At 33.4% G+C, this 23,857-nt stretch overlaps 1 protein-coding gene across 1 annotated transcript in view; it reads left to right on the forward strand.

Moving 5' to 3' along the window:
- The window catches only part of LOC114339529 (ATP-binding cassette sub-family F member 2), a 45,849-nt gene extending 22,979 nt beyond the window's left edge, over positions 1-22,870 (forward strand). Inside the window, exons 5-9 of the mRNA XM_050654467.1 lie at positions 272-470; positions 6,169-6,489; positions 8,711-8,902; positions 16,698-16,901; positions 22,071-22,870. Coding sequence (XP_050510424.1) covers positions 272-470; positions 6,169-6,489; positions 8,711-8,902; positions 16,698-16,901; positions 22,071-22,190 — 1,036 coding nt within the window. The 3' untranslated portion in view covers positions 22,191-22,870. The remainder of the gene's footprint in view (positions 1-271; positions 471-6,168; positions 6,490-8,710; positions 8,903-16,697; positions 16,902-22,070) is intronic.
- The last annotated feature ends 987 nt before the right edge of the window (positions 22,871-23,857 follow it).

The raw sequence follows: 23,857 nt of genomic DNA on the forward strand, positions 1-23,857 counted from the left end.
GGGATAATAATAAAAAATAAATATCATATCCAACAAAACATACAATAAGACGTAGCGTGAAAACCGGCCTCTATATTAAGATTATGAATAAGAATTGCTAGAATTCTGCTAAGAATCTCCTAAGTAGTTTTTAGATATCATAAGAATTAAACCTTTATTGGTGTTTATCTCAATATGTATAAAATGTGACATTCCTTGTTTTCCCCTGTGCTCTTCATTTGTAAAGTAAAACTTGTTCAAGAATTAGTACCAGAGATATTTTTATTTTTAGTTATAAGAGAATATTAGTGTTGATATCACATTCGCAAGATTTCTTAAACGGAGTATGCACAAACATAATACACATAAATAAAAAAAGGCTCAAATATTATACCGGCAATTATGACGCCTTTGTTAAGACTAGAATGGAACTTTTGGAAAATCAAATGAAACAGTATAATTGGGAACAAGATCAAATCAACCATATGAAGGTAAGTACAAATTTAAATTGTATTGTTCATTGTAAACCGGACCCTGGAAGCATTTGAGTATGCAAAACCTGAGGGCCGGCAACTATGTTCGGATTCTTTTACCTGAGCCCTTGAACAATGAAAAACTGAATCTTGGCCGAAGGTGCGATGGTGCCTTGTTACCCCCTCCGCCCCCTCCCCTCGCAAAACAAAACTTTTTTAAAATAAAAATGTATACCATTTTTATTCAGTTGCAATGCGAAGGCAAGACAATCCTACTTTTCAATTAGAATACGGAGCGCAGTCCAGTCCTCTGAATCGCGATTTTCGGCTCTTATTGGAGCCTCATCGGAAAGAACGTAGGCACTGTTCTCCATACCCTAATTGACTAGCGTCGAGAGTTTTTCCCACCCACTGCAACCGAAGTGAAGGTATTAGGTGACTAGCGTCATCTGGCAATTGAAAGATGAAGTTAGATGATGTTATTAGGATTGAAAACTAACTTCATCTTTCAATTGTCAGATGACGCTAGTCACCTAATACCTTCACTTCGGTTGCAGTGGGTGGGAAAAACTCTCGACGCTAGTCAATTAGGGTATGGAGAACAGTGCGTACGTTCTTTCCGATGAGGTTCCAATAAGAGCCGAAATCGCGATTCAGAGGACTGGACTGCGCTCCGTATTCTAATTGAAAAGTAGGATTGTTTTGCCTTCGCATTGCAACTGAATAAAAATGGTATACATTTTTATTTTACAGTCGTATTACTCCGTAGAGTAACCAGGTGCATTTTCCGTTGGAACTTTACCGAGCTGCAGACGGGGGATGTGAATTGCATTGCATAGTGTAGAATTCCTTCCCTTTGTCTGCACTGCAGCATCCATTTGGCTTGCAAATTGTAGAAGCCTTGGAGGTGTCACCAGGGAAATGTACCAATAAGTTTTCAATTTAAAAATCTTTTAGTAATATTTTTAATATTTTCAATATTATTAATTTTGCTATTAGGATTGAAAACTAACTTCATCTTTCAATTGCCAGATGACGCTAGTCACCTAATACCTTCACTTCGGTTGCAGTGGGTGGGAAAAACTCTCGACGCTAGTCAATTAGGGTATGGAGAACAGTGCGTACGTTCTTTCCGATGAGGCTCCAATAAGAGCCGAAAATCGCGATTCAGAGGACTGGACTGCGCTCCGTATTCTAATTGAAAAGTAGGATTGTTTTGCCTTCGCATTGCAACTGAATAAAAATGGTATACATTTTTATTTTACAGTCGTATTACTCCGTAGAGTAACCAGGTGCATTTTCCGTTGGAACTTTACCGAGCTGCAGACCGGGGATGTGAATTGCATTGCATAGTGTAGAATTCCTTCCCTTTGTCTTCACTGCAGCATCCATTTGGCTTGCAAATTGTAGAAGCCTTGGAGGTGTCACCAGGGAAATGTACCAATAAGTTTTCAATTTAAAAATCTTTTAGTAATATTTTTAATATTTTCAATATTATTAATTTTGCTATTAGGATTGAAAACTAACTTCATCTTAGAACTTTTTTTGTATTTTTTGGGTCATTCTAAGCAAAAAATGTTCTTACAAGTTTTTTCGTAAAATGCATAGTTTTCGAGATACATTCGGGTTAAAAATTGCAATTTTTCGATTTTTTTAAAGTTTAACCTCGTGTATCTCGAAAACTATGCATGCTACGAAAAAACTTGTAAGAACATTTTTTACTTAGAATGGACCCAAAAAATAAAAAAAAAAAGTTTTGTTTTGCGAAAAATCACTTTTGATCTGCCGTTAAGATAGGGGGAGTGGGGGTAACAAGGCACCATCGCACCTTCGGCCAAGATTCAGTTTTTCATTGTTAAAGGTCTTCTAATAGGTCTCTAAATGTGAATTATCAATTATCAACTCATTGAAAGATGTAAGGTAATAATCTGGGAAAATTAGTATAAAAGAAATAAAATTATGTACCAGTTGTTTTAATGCTGGACATACTGGAATCAAATGTTAAGATTTCATAATTAGTAATATAGCTATGCAAAGTCCGCAGAAAGTGTGCTATTTCGGTTATAAACAAATTAGCGCTCCGAAATCTTTTTTTCAATTATTGTTTTGTAACTCAGAAGATTTTAACGTTAAACCAAAAACACTCACATAAAAATTCACTGTAATTTAATTCTGCACATAGATATTTTTTTCCGATTTCAGTCGGCGGAAATTTTCCTCGAAAAATTCGGGGTTTTCAAACAAAATCTTTAATTTTCAACTAAAATTTTAGGGCAGTAATTATTTATCAATAATTAAATAGCTTGGTGACATAAATCTTTTTTGTTATGAGTGTCTTGAAGATATGAAAATTTGTATGTACAAAGAGTACCGGAATAAAAAGGTAATGGTTCAAAGATTCAAATCCTGTTGTTTATAACTCTGTCGCAAATGCCGGTCAAATTTGACCGGTTATACCTGGAACCACTCCTCGCAATTCAATTTTTTTTCTTCGAAAAGGGCACAGAAGCCAAGCCCTTTTCAACAGATTTAACTTAATTTAATTTAATCTAATATTTTCTGAGGGGTTCTATTTGTGTATAAACCAAAAAATTGTTTCTTTATAACATTCCTGAGACCACTCAAATAGTCCAATTTCAATTCTGTAAAGTACGTTGAATAGGTATAGTGCTTTTTTTTATACGAAAATCATAGTTATTCTGGTGTATCATAATCTTTCTGGTTATTATTTCGACCGAAATTTTTTAATAAACATTTTAATTATTGCTAAACTATTGGTTAGATTGTCGCCGGTCTCCTGATATACAGAGAGGGGCTAAATAATGGAATAAAATCATTTTCTCTAAAATGGACGATTTTAGAGAAAAATCCCGAAACAGGTCGATTTTTATTTTTAACTTAAATTTTTTTGGCATATATTTCAAACTAGTGACGTCATCCATCCGAGCGTGATGACGTAATCGATTATATTTTAAATAGGAATAGGGGTCGTGTGGTAGCTCATTTAAAAAGGCGTTCAATTCTCTATTCAGTATTCTAAACATTAATATCATTATTTATACAGGGTGGCCAAAAAAATTTGAATTAAATTAATTGACGCAAAAAGAAGAATGTATGTAATTTATTTAACACAAAATACATTATATTGCTGTCAGAAAATAGAAAAAAATGTTTATTCGGCAAATAAACATTGCTTTAGCTTAAATTAAATGTTCAAACTGCCAATTGGTAGGAGGGAGGCTGTTTGTGATTTAATTTAAGCGAGAAGAAATGTTTATTTGTGAAATAAACCTTTTTTCTATTTTCTGACAGCAGTACAATGTATTTTGAGTTAAATAAATTACATACATTCTTATTTTTGCGCCAATTAATTTAATTCAAAAATTATTTTTTGACAACCCTGTATAAATACATAAGGATATTAATGTTTATATTACTGAATAGAGAATTGAACGCCCTTTCGAATGACCTACCACACGACCCCTATTCCCATTAAAAAAATATCGATTACGTCATCACGCTCAAATGGATGACGTCACTAGTATGCAATATATGCCAAAAAATGGTAATTTAAAAATAAAAATCGAATTGTTTCGGGATTTTGCTCCAAAATCGTCCATTTTAGAGAAAAAGAATTTATTCCATAATTTAGCCCCTCTCTATACAGGGTAGCGAGAAAGTATGGAAACACGGTAATTTCTCGGAAACCGCTCGAACGATTTTTATAAATTTTGGTGGGTAGAGGTGTCCTAATGCGGCCGATATTATAGTAGTAATTACATTGTTGTCAAATCTTCCGTTTTTCTGGAAATCTAATGAACTTTCTTATTTTAAATGGAACACCCTGTATATTTTTTGCGTTTTGAAGTCCTTAAGAAATACTGATTATTTTTCATGTTATGTTCCCTATACCTAAATTCCATAATTTCGGAGTTAGGTATTGCTACATTTATTAAAAAAATGTTTAACAATTTATAAAAATCAATTTTTTCGGCCCAGGTAGTCATTATTTTAGGTTTTTTGGATCATTGGGAACAAAAAAGGTCTTTTGTAATTTTCCTCAAAAGTTTATCGTTTCCGGGTTATAAACAATTTAAAACTGAAAAAAATCGAAAAATGGCGATTTTCAAGGTTCAAAAACACAAATAAAAAAATCATTTTTAAAAGTACGAAGTACCTAAATTCAAGCTCAAACCTTGTTCTATCAGATCTCTATAACAATTTTTGGTATATTTTATTTTAAAACATTGTTTTTTTTTTTAATTGTTAATAAATCTCATATGCGAGGACGGGCTATCGGGCTACATTAACAACTAAAAAATAATGTTTTAGAATGAAATAAGACCAAATCGCTTATCGGCATATGATAAAATAAGGTTTGAACTTGAATTTAGGCACTTCATAGTTTCAAAAATAATATTTTTTACTTATGTTTTTGAACCTAGAAAATCGTCATTTTTCGATTTTTTTCAGCTTTAATATGTTTATAACTCGGAAACGATTGTGAGGGAAATTACAAAAGACCTTTTTTGTTCCCAATGACCCAAAGAACGTAAAATAATATCTACCCGGTCAAAAAAAAAAATAAATTTGTATAATTTGTTTAATTTTTTTTTTTTTAATAAATGTAGCAATAACTCCGAAATTATAGCATTTAGGTATAGGGAACATAACATGAAAAATAATCAGTATTTCTTAAGGACTTCAAAACGCAAAAAATATATTGGGTGTTCCATTTAAAATAAGAAAGTTCATTAGATTTCCAGAACAACGGAAGATTTGACAACAATGTAATTACCACTATAATATCCGCCGTATTAAATACCCTTACCCACCAAAATTTATAACAATCGTTCAAGCGGTTTCCGAGAAATTACCGTGTTTCCATACTTTCTCGCTACCCTGTATAATCTACTATAAAGAATCTTACATGTTATCAATTTATTTAATTATTGATAAATAATTACTACCCTAAAATTTTAATTGAAAATTGCAGATTTTTTAAAACTCGGATTTTCTCAGTAATTTTTTTTTTTTTTGAAAGAAATCGGAAAAAAATAACTTTGCAGAACTAAATTAGGGTAAATTTTTATTTGAGTGTTTTTGGCTTAAAGGAAATATCTTAGCAGATACAGAGTACTAATTGAAAAAAAAAAGAAGATTTAGGAGTGCTAATTTGTTTATAAATAAAATAACACACTTTCTGCGGACTTGTCATACCCCATATTACTAATATATGCGTAGAAAATAAATCCAATAAACCGGAGGGCCAACCCAAATTCTGAGCAGTTTCAGCATGATAACGTTAATATCCCCAGTTGTAACTAATATCGAAATGAATAAGAATCGCTATAAATTGCGACCATCATGGCGGACTCGAAATTAAATTGCGACGTCGAAATGAATTAGAATCAGGCCCCTGGTGAGATCACCATGTTGTATATGCGCACTGTGTCTTCCAATTCTTTAATTAATCTTTGTAGGTCATCTTCATTTTCGGCTGTTATTATGGCGTCGTCGGCATAGCATATTATCTTTATTTCCTTTTCTCCCATTCTATATCCATCTTCTTTTTTAACTTTCTTCAGTTTCATACTTGATAGGTTGCGATAGTTTTCTTTTAGATCTTACCCATAGAGTATACTATTAAACAATGAAAACTATAGTTTTATGAAAAAATAATTTATCATAGTAAAATATAACTTTTTTATTGTAGAACTATATTGCACGATTTGGTCACGGATCAGCAAAGCTTGCGAGACAAGCGCAGTCCAAAGAAAAAACGCTAGCCAAAATGGTAGCTCAGGGTCTAACAGAAAAAGTGACTAGTGACAAAATTGTCACTTTTTATTTCCCCAGTTGTGGTACTATACCTCCACCAGTAATTATGGTACAAAATGTCAGTTTTAGATATAACGATTCTACACCTTTGATTTATAAAAATTTGGAATTCGGTATAGATCTGGACACTAGGTTAGCGTTGGTGGGACCCAATGGAGCAGGAAAAAGTACTCTCTTGAAATTATTATATGGTGATGTAAGTATTAATGTTTTGTTTACTATACAGTTTAAAGGGTAGGGAGGATATGGTAACTGGTGAATTGCTCGAATGTAATTGCTCGAAATACAAATTGCTCGAATAAAAAAGAAAATTATATATCTAAAATATTTATTCACAATACTACAAAATATAGACATAAGAAAGATTCTTGAAATAGGACAAATTGTGTGATATTCCACGTATATAATCGTATATTAATTTATGCTGAAAAAGTATTTATTACAAATCTAAAATATCTTTGAACTTTTAAAATAATAAGAAAAATAACGGTTTTGATTTTCTCTCATGATAATTAGGGATTATAATAATTTCCAGGTATTAGGGAAAGATTAAAATCATTAAATACCCATTAACATGCTTACCCATTACCAATCTTTCTTTATTGGGTATGTATTATTACACATAGTTTAAAAAGTTATGCATTATCCCTCGTATTCACTATGTTTACGCTTTTATAAACCTGTATCTTTATCACATATTTAATGGGCCTTTTTTATAAAAACTACATATACCTTTTATGGTTTTTTATTTTATTTGAATACCCATTTAATTGACCTGGTTTTGCCAAGGTGTCAACATTTGAAAAATGTATTCTGGGAAATTTTTGAAAACGTGATTAAAAATGAATCGTACTTTAATTTCTGAGTTGGACCGTATAAGAATTATCGATTTAGTTGAAGAAGGCCATTCACAGCGGTTAGTGGTGGAAAGAATGGGTGTTTCTCAGAGTGATGTCTCACGGATATGCACCGGAGAGCTCGGTCTGTTAGACCCCGAGTTACCAATGATCGACAGAATGGATATATCAGAAGTTCCATCCGTAGAAATTGTTCTATGTCTGTACCAGCCCTCCAAAGAGAATTCAGGCATGCTACAGGAGTCAGAATATCGTTGGCTACAATAAGAAGAAGAATTTTAGACTCGGGTTTGAGGAGTCGTCGACCAATAAGAGTTCCTCAGCTACAACCTAGACATGTTTTGGACCGCCTCCAGTGGGCTTGAGAACACATACAGCTCCCCCAACAGTTTTGGAATTTTGTGCTTTTTCAGACGAGACCAGAATCTGTTTAAATAGTGATAACCGGCGAATTCGTGTGTGGCTAGTTATGCAGCTCTTGTTGACTCTCGCCACACACGAATTCGCCGGTTATCACTATTTAAACAGATTCTGGTCTCGTCTGAAAAAAGCACAAAATTCCAAAACTGTTGGGGGAGCTGTATGTGTTCTCAAGCCCACTGGAGGCGGTCAAAACATGTCTAGGTTGTAGCTGAGGAACTCTTATTGGTCGACGACTCCTCAAACCTGAGTCTAAAATTCTTCTTCTTATTGTAGCGAACGATACTCTGACTCCTGTAGCATTCCTGAATTCTCTTTGTATTGCTGGTACACACATAGAACAATTTCTACAGATGGAACTTCTGATATATCCATTCTGTCGATCATTGGTAACTCGGGGTCTACCAGACCGAGCTCTATTCCGTATCGAGTTTGTCTTCAGGAACCTATTGCATATCCGTGAGACATCACTCTGAGAAACACCCACTCTTTCCACCACGAACCGCTGTGAATGGCCTTCTTCAACTAAATCGATAATTCTTATACGGTCCAACTCAGAAATTAAAGTACAATTCATTTTTAATCACGTATTCAAATAAAATAAAAAACCAAAAAAGTTATATTTTTTATAAAAAGGCCCATTAAATATTTGATAAAGATACGGATTTATAAAAGCATAAACATCGTGAATACGAGAGGTGATGCATAACTTTTGAAACTATGTGTATTATGTTGCATTATTGTGAATAAATATTTTAGATATATTATTCTCTTTTTTATTCGAGCAATTGATTTCGAGCAAATCACCTAGAACCGTAGGATATAGTTTAAAAATTTTGAAATTTTTTATTTTTTTATTATCATAGATGAAATTACATAACTTTGTAGCAGCTTCGCGCTAGCGCGCTTTAGCGTAATGACTGTTCATCTTCTCTTTTGTAAATTACTCCGCGATTCAAAAACATATTCCGGTGTGCATCACTTTACGATTTGACAGACCAAAAAGAAATTGAAAATAAAGTAGTCAAAATTTAAACGGGTATTTTCAGAAGTGCTTTTTTCAAAGGCGTTGACTCTTTGTCGCATTCATATTGACATAATATAAATAAAAAATTAATACATAATTTTAATTTATTTTAGCTTACTCCAACAGAAGGTATGATTAGGAAAAACTCTCATTTACGTATTGCCCGGTACCATCAGCATCTACACGAACTGCTAGACTTGGACCTCTCGCCGCTTGAATATATGATGAAAGAATTCCCTGATATTAAAGAAAAAGAAGAAATGAGAAAAATCATAGGAAGGTATGGTCTTACAGGGCGTCAACAGGTATGTACACTTATTAATATAAAAATATTTCAAAAGCGTAAATCACTTTTAGTTATGTTTAGTTTATGTTTAGTTTTAGTTATACCAGGTAAACTAAAAATACAGATTTACACATCAGTAAGTCGCTAGAAAAATCACCAAATACATCTTTTTTGGTTGACGGTTTTCATCGACGGTAATCCATAAATATTATATTGTACGGATACGTCGCTAAAGAGTTCTAAAAATAACTGTTGTTTATATAAAAACAGACTAAAATAACAATTAAAGGAACGCATAAAACACAAAAAATCGCTTTTATAACTTAATTGACCTGTGAACTGCCAATAGTGTCAAAATTTCATAAATGTCAATAGTGTCAAAATTTCATAATAGTTAACTTACCTGAAGTCGGACCAATGGCAGCTACGTACGCCGTTGCTCCCGCTTGGCGGCGCTAGTGTAGTTGGGGGGTCAACGTTTAGACAGTTCTTTAAGCTTGTATGGTAGTTTTGTTTTAATTATTGCTATTTAATAAATTAGGGCAGAAAAATACGGATCTTGAACTATTTGTGAATTAAAAAACGAATTGAGAAGAAATGCAAGAATTATTGGAAAAAGGTATTCACATGAAAGAGAGGAAAAAAATTTAAACCTTTGTAAATTTACTATTGAACTAAGACCTTTAAACTCCAGCGCTACAGATTTTGGTAAGAAATATGAAAAAATAAACGCCTGATGAGTCATCTCCTAAAACTGTTCTTAAAGATAATCCATGAAAAAATTTCCAAGCTGTGTGAAAGTCAAATTTAGCCCAACAAGTTCGGGTTCATAAATGCTGTTGGTACGAGAGAGGCTTTGTTTTCAATACAATTCTTATTCCAGAGATACAAAGACGTCAATTTCGACGTATACGCATGTCTGGTTGATTACGAGAAAGCGTTTGATCGAGTACAGTACGCCAAGATGACGCAAAAATACTAAAAGAAGCAGGAATTAACAACCAAGATGTGAAAATAATTAGAAATCTTTACTGGAATCAGACTGCAAACCTCAGAGTTAACGGTTAAGGGTTAACACACCGAATATGTGAAAATCATGCGTGAAGTGAGGCAAGGCTGCATTTTGTCCCCCCTAATTTTCGATCTTTACTCTAAAAGAATATTTATCAAAGCTTTGCACGAAACTGAAAAAGGTATTCTACTAAACGGGTACCGGCTAAATAACATCAGGTATGCAGATGACACCATACAAGACACCATACCTTGTAGAAGACCTACAAGTCCTCATGAACAAAATCACATATTACAGTCAACAATATGGACTCAATATAAACATAAAGAAGACAAAGCTTATGATCATTAGCAAGAAAAAAAAATAAAAGAAGGTCAACTCTACTTCAACCAAACCCCTGTAGAAAGCGAGAGGCACTATAACTACTCCGGCACCATAATAAATAATGAAGAATGAGACAAAGAACCAAGAGATAAGAGCGCGCATCGGAAAAGCTAGATCAACCTTTAACCGTATGAGGGCCTTTTTCAGGAGCCACCTTTATCTTGGTATACAAGTAAGAATGCTGAGTGTCTTCTCTGTCCTTTTTTATGGTGTTGAATCATGGACCTTGAACGAAGATACCTATGCGCCGAAAATTGGAAGCATTTGAGATGTGGCTATATCGAAGAACCGAGAGGTACTACCATAAAATCTCGAAAGTTGGAATACTTTGGACACATTATGCGAAATGAATCCAGATATGCCTTCTACAAGCCATCCTGCAAGGAAAAGTATTTGGAAAGTGAGGTCCAGAAAGAAGAACATCCTGGTTAAAGAACCTCGGAACCTGATTCAACACAACATTTGTGCAGCTTTCCGCGTTGCTGCAGATAAAGTGAAGATTGTCATGATGATCAACCAACCAACATTCGTCACGGATAGGCACATCAAGAAGAAGAACATAACAAAATAAAAGACAAATAAATAGTATTTCATGTTTTTGCAGTCGAATCAAGGGGCAATACGTAATCTGTTTCAACAAAATATTTATTGCAGATACGTGCATTTATTCTCGGCGCATATTTATCTCTTCTTATTACTACAATCCACTTTTTCTCATCAGATTATCTTTGGGAAATCTTTATCCTGATATTCTAGATGAGCACAAAGGTATAGGACAACCCGGAGGCATCTTATTTTCTAAAATTAAATTTACACAGCGAAATAAATGCAATCTTTACTTAGAAATATATAGATTTGGACAGTTGACGTGAACTCCAACTACACTAGCGCCATCTACGTTGAGCTTTTCAGATTAGCTGCCATTACGTACAAGCATTACGGCGCGGTAAATTTTAGTTACTCTTCCTGGTTTAAAAATAGAGTATAGTAGGAAATTATCGTTAACAAATTATACAGTAGAGCCCCGAAAATCCGAACTAATTGGGAGGACAGGAAAATTTCGGATTATCCGAAAGTTAGTCTGACTGAGAATTCAAAGCTTTCATTGTCGTTGATTTTAAGTCGCAAAACGTTCTCGCAAGAGCGTGGACAATATTTTTGGACTCAAGTTGACTACGAAAAAACCAAAGTCAGTTTATGTTTAACCTTTATAAGCACTGCACTACGTATAAAGTACGTATTTATTTTTAAGAAATTTTAAATGTCAGAGTCCTACTATTACTACATTGTTCAATTTTGTTGTTATACTCTGTATAACAAACAGGTTTTTAAGTTTTTGTCTTAAATTTTTAAATTTTTTTGACTTTCCATTGATTCGGATTTGCCGAACGTTCGGATTTGTGGGGTTCGGATTTGCGGGGTTCTACTGTACAGTGTATCTAAAATTTGTGGGTAATTGAACTCAGCGACGAAATCATTAAAGGTTGATTCAGACCAACAGTCACGGTATGATCAGATCACAGTCAAATCGCCGTCAAGTCAAGGAGCAACCTATTTACACACACAGTCTACGTCAGCATTCAGGTCGATCACAATAATCGAGTATTTAGAGAGTTTTTAGTATGGCAACTAATAAACTCCATTATTGAATTCTTCTGAGATAATTAGAGTGAACCATATAATAACGACAATATGTGAATGGAAAATGGCAATTACAGTAGAACCCCGATTATCCGTGCTCCTCGGGACCGGACGTTAGCACAGATAATTGAAAAGCACGGATAATCCGAACATTTATTTCTTATTGTAATACATATGTATGTATATCCATACATATAGCCCTACCATAAAAAGACAACAGAAAAGATAAATCTTTCATTATGAGTCTCCCTCTCCATGTATAGAGTTTCCGTCGAGTGATTTACAGTGACGCTATTTTAATAAAACGCAAAAAAAGCCTAACCCAAACATCCAAAGTATTGAAGAAAAGGTGACAAGTTGTTACAAAAAAGTCAACAGCTGGATGATAGATAATGACCTAGAGTTGGCAAGTAGCAAAACAGACATAGTAATACTAAAGGGACCAAGACAGAGACCAACTTTGAGTTTTGATTTAAATGGTAGCATTATAGAACCGAGTAACTGTGCTAAATATCTGGGCATACACCTTGAGTCAGGTTTGAGATACACGAAACACCTTATAAATGCAGCCCAGAAGGCTGAACAGAGAATCGCTGCTATGACAAAGATTATGCCAAACATAGGCGGACCCAGTAATTACAAAAGAAAATTGTATCTCCAGGTAGTACAATCCACCCTCCTATATGGGGCACCTGTATGGCTTGAAGCGTTGAGATTCAAAAAACATGAGGAAATATTAACGAGAACCCAAAGAAACTCCCTCCTGAAGGTAGTAAGTGCATACCGGACTACATCGACGATAGCCTTACAGATGATTGCGGGTACGCTCCCCATTCACCTCCTAGCAAAAGAACGTAAGATCATATACGAAAATGATAACGGCCATCTAATAGGGGTGAAAACCGAGGTAAGGGAACGAATGCTAAACGACTGGCAACAAGAATGGGGGAACAGATAGAAAAAGCACAATGGATGAAAACACTAATCCCAAATGTGAAAGAGTGGTACCAATGTAGGTGGGAAAGAACAAATTACTTTTTGAAGATATTCTTCTTTAGGCGCCATTCGATTGAGGGTAAAATTGTACATAAATCTGCGCGCCTGGGCACACAGACAGTATGTAGTAGTGATGTAACCAATATTCGTATTCGCATTTGCATTCGCGAATATTGGCATATTTTTGAATATTCGCATTCGTATTCGCAAAATTTGTGCGAATGTTTTGCGAATATGAATATCAGAAAAAAAATAATTTTAAGATAATATTAGGTTAATAAAATTATAATATATTCACTTCTCATCATTTTTTTTTTATTAAAGAAAGGTAACTTAACTTCGTGTATAATCACATTGTCAGCCTTTACTTTATTTTATTCTTTGGTCTTTTTTATTAAGCCTTAAGAACCAGATTTATTTACACTAGATGTCAATTAATTTCTCATTATAAATTTAGAAAACATTACAAAAATAGAAACAAATTTAAAAAAACTAAATATTCGCATTCGCATCCGCATTCGCAAATGTCGGTAGCAGATATTCGCATTCGTATTCGCGAATGTTCAAAAAATGACATTCGTTACATCACTAGTATGTAGTTCCTTACTAATCTTTCAAGATAGGTGTTTATGTATCTGTATCCGTGCAAATAAGTCATTAAAAGAATATATTAGTGTTTTTAGTAAATGTATTATTTATTATAATTCTTGTGTTTTTGGATTTGTGTTTCTCTGTAGTAAAATAATAAAATATTTACACTATTTGTCGCCGTGTTGTGTAATTATATCCGAAACTTACATGTCAGTTAGAAGGACCTCGCTGGTGTAGGGCGGTGGTGCTAGGGCGTTAGCTCCGAGATTGGAATGACGCGGGTTCGAATCCTGGGCGATTAAAATTTTTTTATTTTTGGTTGTTTTAATAAAAAAAATTTGAAAGTGGTAGATAAGAAAGTTAGTTTAATTTTTAAATAAAATACAAATAACCTGTTAAGTATATTTACTTCGTTGAAATTACCTATATAATAGAAGAATATCTTCTTATTCTTTTTCTCATGATCATCTTTCAGTGCGTCACAGTTTTTCGATTTCTTTCTAACGCATTAAATTGTATGTGACAGAAAAAAAGGCACGTCCGTGATTACAGATATTTACAACATTTATTCTAGTTATTCTGGTTGTCGATAGATGGCGCCATAATAAAAAAAATAATTTTTTTTAATTAGATAATAATATTACAAATATAATCTGTATAATTTATAAGACTATACAAATCAAAGAAAATACCATTTTATAAATGCAAGAAACACATTTAATTTGTTTTTATTCCAAATTGAAAATAAAATGTGACAACTGTCAGATTTAACTAAAATGTCATGTTAGAATAAATGTCATAAATGTGTATTATCACGGACTTACCCTTTTTCCTATCATTTGTTACGCACTGAAAAATGCTCATGAAAAGGACAATACGTGCGTACAAAGTACACACACATTCTTTTTTACTCAATTGCTGACCGGGCATGGCTCATTCAGGTCTTACACATATCGCATAAGAAAAACTGAAGATGACTTATGTATAGAATGTGGAGTGCGTGACGACGGAGATCGTTGCGTATTCCATTGCAACGTTTTCCACGATAAACAACAAGACATGAGAACAAAACTAGGTGAGACAACACCAGAGACTATAATGAATGTAGCCATGCAAAGCAAAGAAAATTTTAATGTGATAGTAGACATAATAACAGAGATAATAAAAAAAAGGAAACGCGAGAGAGAACGAGACAAGATGGGAGATGAGAGAGTGACAGAAAACATTATTAAGGATATTTTATCCCCTATTTTATACATATTTTGTACATCTTTTATCTATACAATTTTATCTATACACTGTTTTATGAATACTTATTTTATATTATTTAGTTGTGTACACTTATGATTCCTTTTATTTTAACTTTTTTCATATACTTTCCTTCTGTACACAGTACTCAATGTTTTATTTCTAGAACAAATAAAAGAATAACTACTCCTCACAGTCGGCTCCACCGACATGGAGTAGAGATAGGGTAAGCAGCGGGGCTGCGAGGGGGGCCCGTACGAAGGCCAAACGAAGTAACATTTGCTAAAAATACGTACCGGGTGTCCACGCCTAGAATGAGGAAGTTTTAGAGGGTGGGCAGTTGTTTTCACGATTGATTCGCTCGGATTCACGGGTGTCTAAATTGGGCAAGCGGACTGAATCCCACACACCAGGATAGAGGGCAGAACACCAACTTCTTGGGGTGCTGCGGTCTTATGAAGATTTCCTCCTCTCACAAAAAAACATCCAAAGTAAAGTTTTCCTCCAACACCAAATTGTTCTATATGGTCCACATATTGTTCAGTAAAAAGTTACACTATTTTGAGCGTCCGGTTTGGGGGGGGGGAGATGGGGAAGAAATCGGTAAATTAGTAGGTTTTTTTACGTTTTTCGTCAATATTTCTAAAACTGTGCTTTAGCGTAAACAATGTTCTATACAAAAATGTTCTACATAAAATTTAAAACAAAAAAGGTCCAATACATAATTATTATAAAATCAACGGTTCCAGAGTTACGGAGTGTGAAAAGTGGAGGTTTTTGATACGGAGGTATATTTTTTGGGCAATTTATAATATTGTTACTGATGAAAGAAATTTTCTTTAACAGGATTGTGTTTTGTAAATAAAATTTGCTATTTCGGTGGCCGATGGTATGTTAGTGATAAGCCCTTGAAGAAACGTCAACCTCAACCACCCAAAATCATCATCAATTGCCCCAAAAATATAAAAAGTATCGAAAACCTCCACTTTTAACCCTCCGTAACTCTGGAACCGTTGATTTGATAACAATTATGTACAGGACCTTTTTTGTTTTAAATTTCATGTAGAATATTGTTGTATCGAACATTGTTTACGCTGAAGCATAATTTTAGAAATATGGACGAAAAACGTAAAAAATTACTAATTTACCGACTTCTCCCCCATCTCCCCCCAAACCGGAAGCTCAAAATGGTGTAACATTTACTGAACAATATGTGGACCATATAGAACAATTTGGTGTTTGAGGAAAACTTTTACTTTGGATGTCTGGGTTAGGCCTTCTTTTGGACCAATTATACTATATTACCTCCGTAACTTTGGAACCGTTTATTTTAGAAGGATTATGCATAAGGCCTTTTTATTTCAAATTTAATGTAGAACATTTTTATATAAAAGGTTGTTCATGCTAAACCGCATAGATTTAGAAATATTGATGAAAAACGTAAAAAACTACGAATTTCCGATTTCTTTCCCCTCTCCCCTCAAACCCGACGCCGAAAATGATGTGACTTTTTTCTGAACACTATGTGGACCATATAGAACAATTTGGTGTTGGAGGATAACTTTCACTTTGGATGTCTGGGTTATGCCATCTTTTGGATCAGTTGTATCATACTACTGGTGGAGTGTTCTAAACAAGTAGAGTAATTTTTATTCACGAATGCACTCAATTAGTTTTTCGTCCTAAACTGTTAACAAAAGCGACGAAACAAATGACAAAAATATGGTACATCAACTGAAAACAGGTTACTGACTGACTGTGTCATATCCACACCAACGGCGGCGGTCCAATCCACTCACAATCAAGTCACAGTCTTGATCGCTGGTTGAGCGATCGGACTGGCAGGAACTGTGACTGTACCGCGATTGTGTACTTTTCGTCAAGGAACATGAAAAGAAAATTTTCAATTGTATTTGCTAACAAAAGATTAAATTTGTTCCAGGTATGCCCTATTAGACAATTATCTGACGGTCAACGGTGCAGGGTAGTATTCGCTTGGCTAGCATGGCAAGTACCTCATATGCTTCTTCTTGATGAACCTACGAATCACTTGGATATGGAAACGATCGATGCTCTTGCAGATGCTATTAATGAATTTGAAGGAGGAATGGTGCTTGTTAGTCACGATTTTAGATTAATCAGTCAGGTAGGTTCAATTTTAATTCGTTTTAAATTGTTTAAAGGATGTTTATTTCTGACGTCTCAGTTTTTTAAATATCTTCTGCCAACAATATTCTCTTATTGTGCCGTCTTCTGACGAAGGTTGACGATCACTTCTTTAAAGGCAACTATCTTTTGCAACGTGAAATATCTGTTCAACACTGAGGTTAGTCTAGTGCAGTCACTGAAGGTTTTCACCTCCGATTTCGTTGAACCTCCATCGATTTTCATGAAAATTGGTGAGTTAGAGGATATCTCAAGGAATAAAGGAGACATGATGCCAACTTGCGCTTTTACCCTGGGGGTGGATGCCACCCCTTCTCGGGGGTGAAAATTATTTTATTAAAAATAATACCATAAGTCGATAGAGGGACAAATTATAAGCAAAATGTGTTATATAAAGTTATTAAAATAAATCAACACTTTTTGAGTTATTAAAGACCAAAGATTTAATTTTTTCGTTAAAAATGCATGTTTTAAATCGGATTTTTAACGTATAAATAAAAAAAATGAGCTTCAGAACAAGGTAATAGCGTCAAAATTAAGCAAGTTATAATGAAAATAAAAGAACCGTTTCGAATTTTTTAGAAAAAAATGAAAAATAAAACATACGCCATTTCCACAAAAATTAAAATTTATAGTAATTCTTACAAGAACTTCTTTATATTAGCATAAGTAATGTTTTCGATAATTTTGACCGGTTTAGAATGCATATTTTTGAAAAAAAGATATAATTCTAAAAAAACCCATAATTTTTAAAATTATTGTAAATCTCGTATTCTTTTGATAATATGTAACTCCAAAAATACTCAATATACGTAAAAAATTATATATAACCAAATTTTAGTTTTTTCTGTGCCAAATATTTTACCTGTTTTACTATTTCTATGGGGTAAAAAATAACCGAGATAGAAACGTTTAAATCTTAAATTTTGCTGTGGGAACAATGCAACAGGGGTCATTTAACCTTTTATTTAAAAAAAAAAGTAACGGGTTTAAAAGAGTAGGTTCAACGTGCTTAAATAGCACTTGGAATTAACTTTCAAACAGTTTTTAGATGAACCTGATAACGTAAACACGAACGGAGCTATTAAAAAAACAATAACATTTTTTGAAAAAATTTTTAAAAGATAAATTTTGAAAAAATGTTGGAGCATAAATTTTAACGCTATCAACACGGAGGCTCATTTAATAGATATTTTTAAGTACTTTGACAAATGTTCAATTAGTTTATGTTATAAAATGCATGAATTTCCCGTTATTTCAGCTTGAATAAGAGTTTTTTACTCGCCGAAAAAAATATACATTCAATTACCTATAACCCACTTTTAGTTAACACTAAAAGGTTTTTCTATTAAGGGATTTATTTCATTTTTGATTAGCTTCAATTTTGATATTAATAAGTTTTTTGTAAAAACTTACACTTTTTGAGTTATTGATGAAAAATTGGTTAAAAACATGCATTTTTCTCAAGAAAAATTAAAATCTTTGATCTTTAATAACTCAAAAAGTTTTGATTTATTTTAATAACTTTATATAACAAATTTTGCTTGAAATTTTTCCCTCTATCGAATTATGGGGTTATTTTTAATAAAACAATTTTCATCCCCAAGAAGGGGTGGCATCCACCCCCAGGGTAAAAGCACAAGTTGGCACCATGTCACCTTTGTTTCTTGAGATATCCTCTAACCACTCACCAATTTTCATGCAAATCGATGGAGGTTCAACGAAATTGGAGGGCTCATATCCACCTTTAGTGACTCCACTAGCCCTCTCTCTGATATTCCTCAGCCTACATTTTCTTCTTTCTTCCCAAGCCTTTGCTTTCCTCTACTCTTCCTTGCATGATGACGCGTAGCAGAGAGTATTTATCGTTTCGAAGTGTGTGGTAAGATACAATGTTCTTCTCCTTATTTTAATTGCGTTCATAAGCTTTCTGCCACGTCCAGTTCGTCTTAACACTTCTTAGTTCAGTTTTATGAACATAACTTCTTAGTAAATACCTCAATAAAATCTTCTTCTTCTTCATGTGACTTGCCCGTTGCGGACGTTGGCTATCATCATAGCAATTTTAATTTTGTTTGTGGCGTTTCTGAATAACTAGATTGATGTTAGTCCAAACCATTGGCGTAAGTTTTGAAGCCATGAGTGTCTTCTTCTTCGGGGTCCGCGTTTGCTCTCTATTTTACCCTGTATTATCAGATGGAGTACAGTAGGAAAAATGAAAGAATACCCATGAACGAACATATAAAACACGCTGTATTTTCCTGTCACCGTGTCATACAAAAAATTGGCCAGCGCATGTACATGTAATAATTATTATTACATGTACTTGCGCTGGCAATTTTCTTTGTGACACGGTGACAGGAAAATACAGCGTGTTTTATAATATGTTCGTTCAATTGGTATTCTTTCATTTTTCCGACTGTTTATGATATTAACATACTTAAGTTAACATATGTAACGTATGTTAACATATTAACATACATATTAACGACTTAACATGATTAAGGTATAAAACAGTCTCATAGGTTGTAAAATACCCCGTAGATACTTGTGCAGTAAAGAACCAAACTTAACATGATTAAGGTATAAAACAGTCTCATAGGTTGTAAAATACCCCGTAGATACTTGTGCAGTAAAGAACCAAGCCACATATGATATATTTCGTCCTCTATGAGCGAAAGAGCCAACCAACATTATCGTTGCAGCATGACAGCATTCTACAGAAAAGATCCATGGGGATGGGTTCCTTTACGCAAATTCACTTAAGTTATTTTGCAGAAGGGAACCAATCTACAAAAGTGGATTTTTTAAAAACAACTGTTTTCTTGAATTCACGGGACTTAGTTACAAAACAAACTATTAAATCCTAGTAATTTCATATTAATTTTTTTTTAGATCATACGCCTGATTATGTAACTCAATAATGGAAAATAAATGTTTGTTAACTTTGAATTCACTTGTTGTTTTACAAAAGGGAACCAAGCCACAAACGTGGATTTTTTTAAAACAACTGTTTTCTTGAATTCACGGGACTTCCAGATTTTGAAATCGAACAAATTATTAAATCCCAGTAATTTCTTATTAACATTTTTTTAGGTTATACGCCTGATTATGTAACTCAATAATGGAAAATAAATGTTTGTTAACTTTGAATTCACTTAAGTTGTTTTGCAAAAGAGAACCAAGTAACAAAAGTGGATTTTTTGTTTAAAACAACTGCTTTCTTAAATCAAACAGTATGTGTGAAATCAAATCTAATGCATATATTGACGATTTTAATGTTAAACCATGATTACTTTTAATAGAGAATTTTAAATTTTATCGTAAAATTTTTTGGCTAATATCTCAGTTTTAACAAAGTGTGGTTTGGATCCTTTCTGCAGAATTCCGTTCAATTGTGAAAGAGATTTATTTTTGTATTTTGTGAGTCGTCCAGGATATTTTGTGGATACGTCAGTACACCCATATTTCGAATGCCTCCAGCTTCCTCATTAATGTTTCCGTTAGTGTCCATGCCTCTGCGCCATACAGCAAGACTGGGAATACATAGAATTTTAGCAGCCGTATTTTTAGTGGGAGAGATGTCGCAATGGGTGAATATATTTCTCATGTTGTTAAATGTTGCTCTGGCCTTTTCAATTCTAGATTGTATTTCGGTTGTTTGATCCCATTAGAGTTGACCACTGTTCCAAGGTATATATCGATGCCTCAGAAGCCAATCGGTGTAAGTCGATAAGTGTTTAAAATGGGATACTAAGATAGTTGACTGACAATAGTTGCAGAAATATAAATAGTTATTAAAAACAAATAAACTGTCTTTATTTATCATAATATGGGTAACATATTCATAAGTACAAACAAGGAAATAATAATATTATTATATACAGTGATGAGCGCGCTAATAACCGGCAAATAGCGCAAAAGATGGAAAACATAATACATTGCGAAACAAAAAGAGATGAAACTAGTGGAGGTGGAAATGATCGTTATAAACGTTTAAATTAAAATTATATTTAGATCTATTACAGATCTATTACTATATTAGAAGATCTATTACATAATTTCCCACCTTTCTGTGACTGTCACTGTGACAGTAGAATTTTATAAAATACTCCTGTCACAGACGTCTAAAGGTGGGAAACTATGTAATGTAATGTTAATTTATACGTTTATAACGATCATTTCCACCTTCACTAGTTTCATCTCTTTTGTTTCGCAATGTATTATGTTTTCCATCTTTTGCGTTATTTTGCCGGTTATTAGCACGCTCATCACTGTATAATAAATAATAAGTGATATATCTCATAAGTCATTTTTAGGGAGAATGTGACTTACGTACACCGTTTGACTTCTGAGGCATCCATATATTATGAGTCAACGTGTTGAAGTAATTGGTTTTTTATTTTTAATTGTCTGGCAGGTTTTTTAGTTTTGCTGACCAGCATCCATTTTGTTTTATTTATGTTGAGGTTAAGTCCTCTTTCTTCACTCGCTCTTTGTACCCTGTCCATAAGATGCTGAAGTTCATCGATACTACTAGCAAGTACGACTGTATCATCCGCATATCGGATGTTATTTATCAATTCTCCATCGTTTGCTTCATCCAGTGCTTTTTTAAAAATTTGTTCTGATTAATCTTAAAAAGGAGAGGGGAGAGAACACACCTCTGTCACACACCTTTCCTGATATCAATGCTCTCTGTGGACGCATTACCAACTTTTACCCTGGCTGTCTGACTCCAGTAGAGACTTGTCACAATTCGGATGCCCTTATCATCAATTCCTGTTTTGTAGAATTCCAATTAAATATCTTTATAAATATCACAAACTTTATCATAAACGTGTGTAATAATGACACATTCCCTTTGAAAGTATTCATTTAACTTTGAAAATGCAGCGACTTTAGCGAGACGTGGCAACGCTGTTATAACACTTGTACGCCACTTAGAAAATTTTGGTTACTTTCGGCTGGCTTCGCAAAAGGAGAAGGATATTTGTTACATGTCAAATAATTTATCTTTGCTATATTTTATGGTGTCGTGTCGAAATTTTAAACTGATCGACTATTTCAAATATAGTTTCGATAACTGTACAACTGCCTATGTTCCGTTTTCACTTGGATTATACTGTATACTTTATTTGTTTTTAAGGTTGCGGAAGAAATTTGGGTATGCGAAAAAGGAACAGTAACGAAGTGGCAAGGCGACATTCTTTCATACAAAGATCACTTGAAAACTAAAATTTTGAAGGATGCGGCAAAACGGAAATAATGATAAACATTTAAAGCAATACTTCAGATTATTAGGAGCTATTGAAGAAACTGTAATTCTTTTATCACGTTAGATTCATTTTTAACATAAAATTATTTAAGCATATTGTATGGTATGTCGAAATTAAATGATTGGCCGGCCTTGGTTTTATTTATTTAATAAACGTGTTTCATATATAAGTTGTTTCATTAAATCATGTTACGAATACAAAAGTGATATTCAAATCCAAGTATTTCATTGATCTATACTAATAATTAGATTGTTTATTATTGTCTAAATATACATTTATTTATGTGCTTTATATAAAATTCGACTAAAATCGGTCTTTGGAAGCCATACATGCTAGCTTTTTTATAACACTCAAAACCGTTAGTCATCTAATTAGGAAGATGATGTATATCTTTTGTAATGCTATTAAGTTTTTGATTATTTAACTAAAGTCTTTTTTCGGTGAGGCATATTTGCATATTGTTATATTATGGGCTTCAAAGGATTGATTATTAAAAAAATATTAGAATTAGGCTTTTTTTAATTTACACTAGAAAATTATGCACATTTCTTAGCATTTAACATCATTAGCTAAAATTTACCGACAGTTTTTAATCGTGATTGGTAGGTCCTCTTGAACATCATTGTGATAAAAAGTATTTAAAACAGAGTAATAAACAAATTGAAAATTGTTTTGTTTTTATTTATCAACGCTACTTGCATACTATGTACTGTTGTTATCAAACATTCGCCAAAAATCCGAAATTAACTAACCTTAAAGAGCAAGAAACAATACGCCATTAGAATCTGCTTTAAAGAGTAGTCATACAAAACGATAACGCAGAGAGAATGTAGAAATAGGAGAACAATGCAATATACAGAATAGTTTCTATAAAGTGTACCGGGTGTCCCAATAAGAATGGCTCTCGGCCATATCTCAGGAACCCTTTATACTACAGCTTTGGGAAAAAAAAATTTTATAACAAAAGTTGGCCCGAGAAAAGCCTGGAAATTATTTTCATAATTATTGTAAGTCCACCGCTAGAGGGCGTAATTGAATATCAAAAATTGACAAATCGAAATTTTACAAAATTTGCCTAATGAAAGGGACTGGAAATCCAATCATCGTATTCTTCATACAATTCTGTGCGTATTTTATTTCACAAGTTTAAGTCTACCTGTGCAAATAAGAGGTGGGGGTGAGTGGGGTTGTTATGAAAAAATCGCTGTAAGTCCGGTTCTGCTTAATCGATTTTTACAAACTTGGTCTTATTGAAAACAGCTCTTTTTCGTCAATGTAATAGTTATAATTTGGCAACAGCCTATTACGTAATATGCCGGCTAGAAGGCGCTATTTATTTTTTTTAGAAATCTAGTTTTCTTTGGAAAATATTAAATAGAAGTATGTATTTCTTTTCCTGTATTACAAAATTAGATCAAATTAGCAACAGAATACCGAAAACCGCATGTTAATACCTTTTTTCTATCTCGAGATATCTTAAGAAACGTGTAAATTTTAAACATAACTGTTGCTGTCATATAAGTGGAAATATATAGAAGCACGTAGTGTGATATGGAAAAAAACAAAGGAACATTGTCCAGATGTCACCGTATATGATGAATCAAGACAACAATAAGACAAATACAGTAGAGCGTCGATTATCCGAACTAATTGGGGG

This window comes from Diabrotica virgifera, chromosome 6 (assembly GCF_917563875.1).
Source record: "Diabrotica virgifera virgifera chromosome 6, PGI_DIABVI_V3a".
In the NCBI taxonomy this organism is placed as follows: Eukaryota; Metazoa; Arthropoda; class Insecta; order Coleoptera; family Chrysomelidae; genus Diabrotica; species Diabrotica virgifera.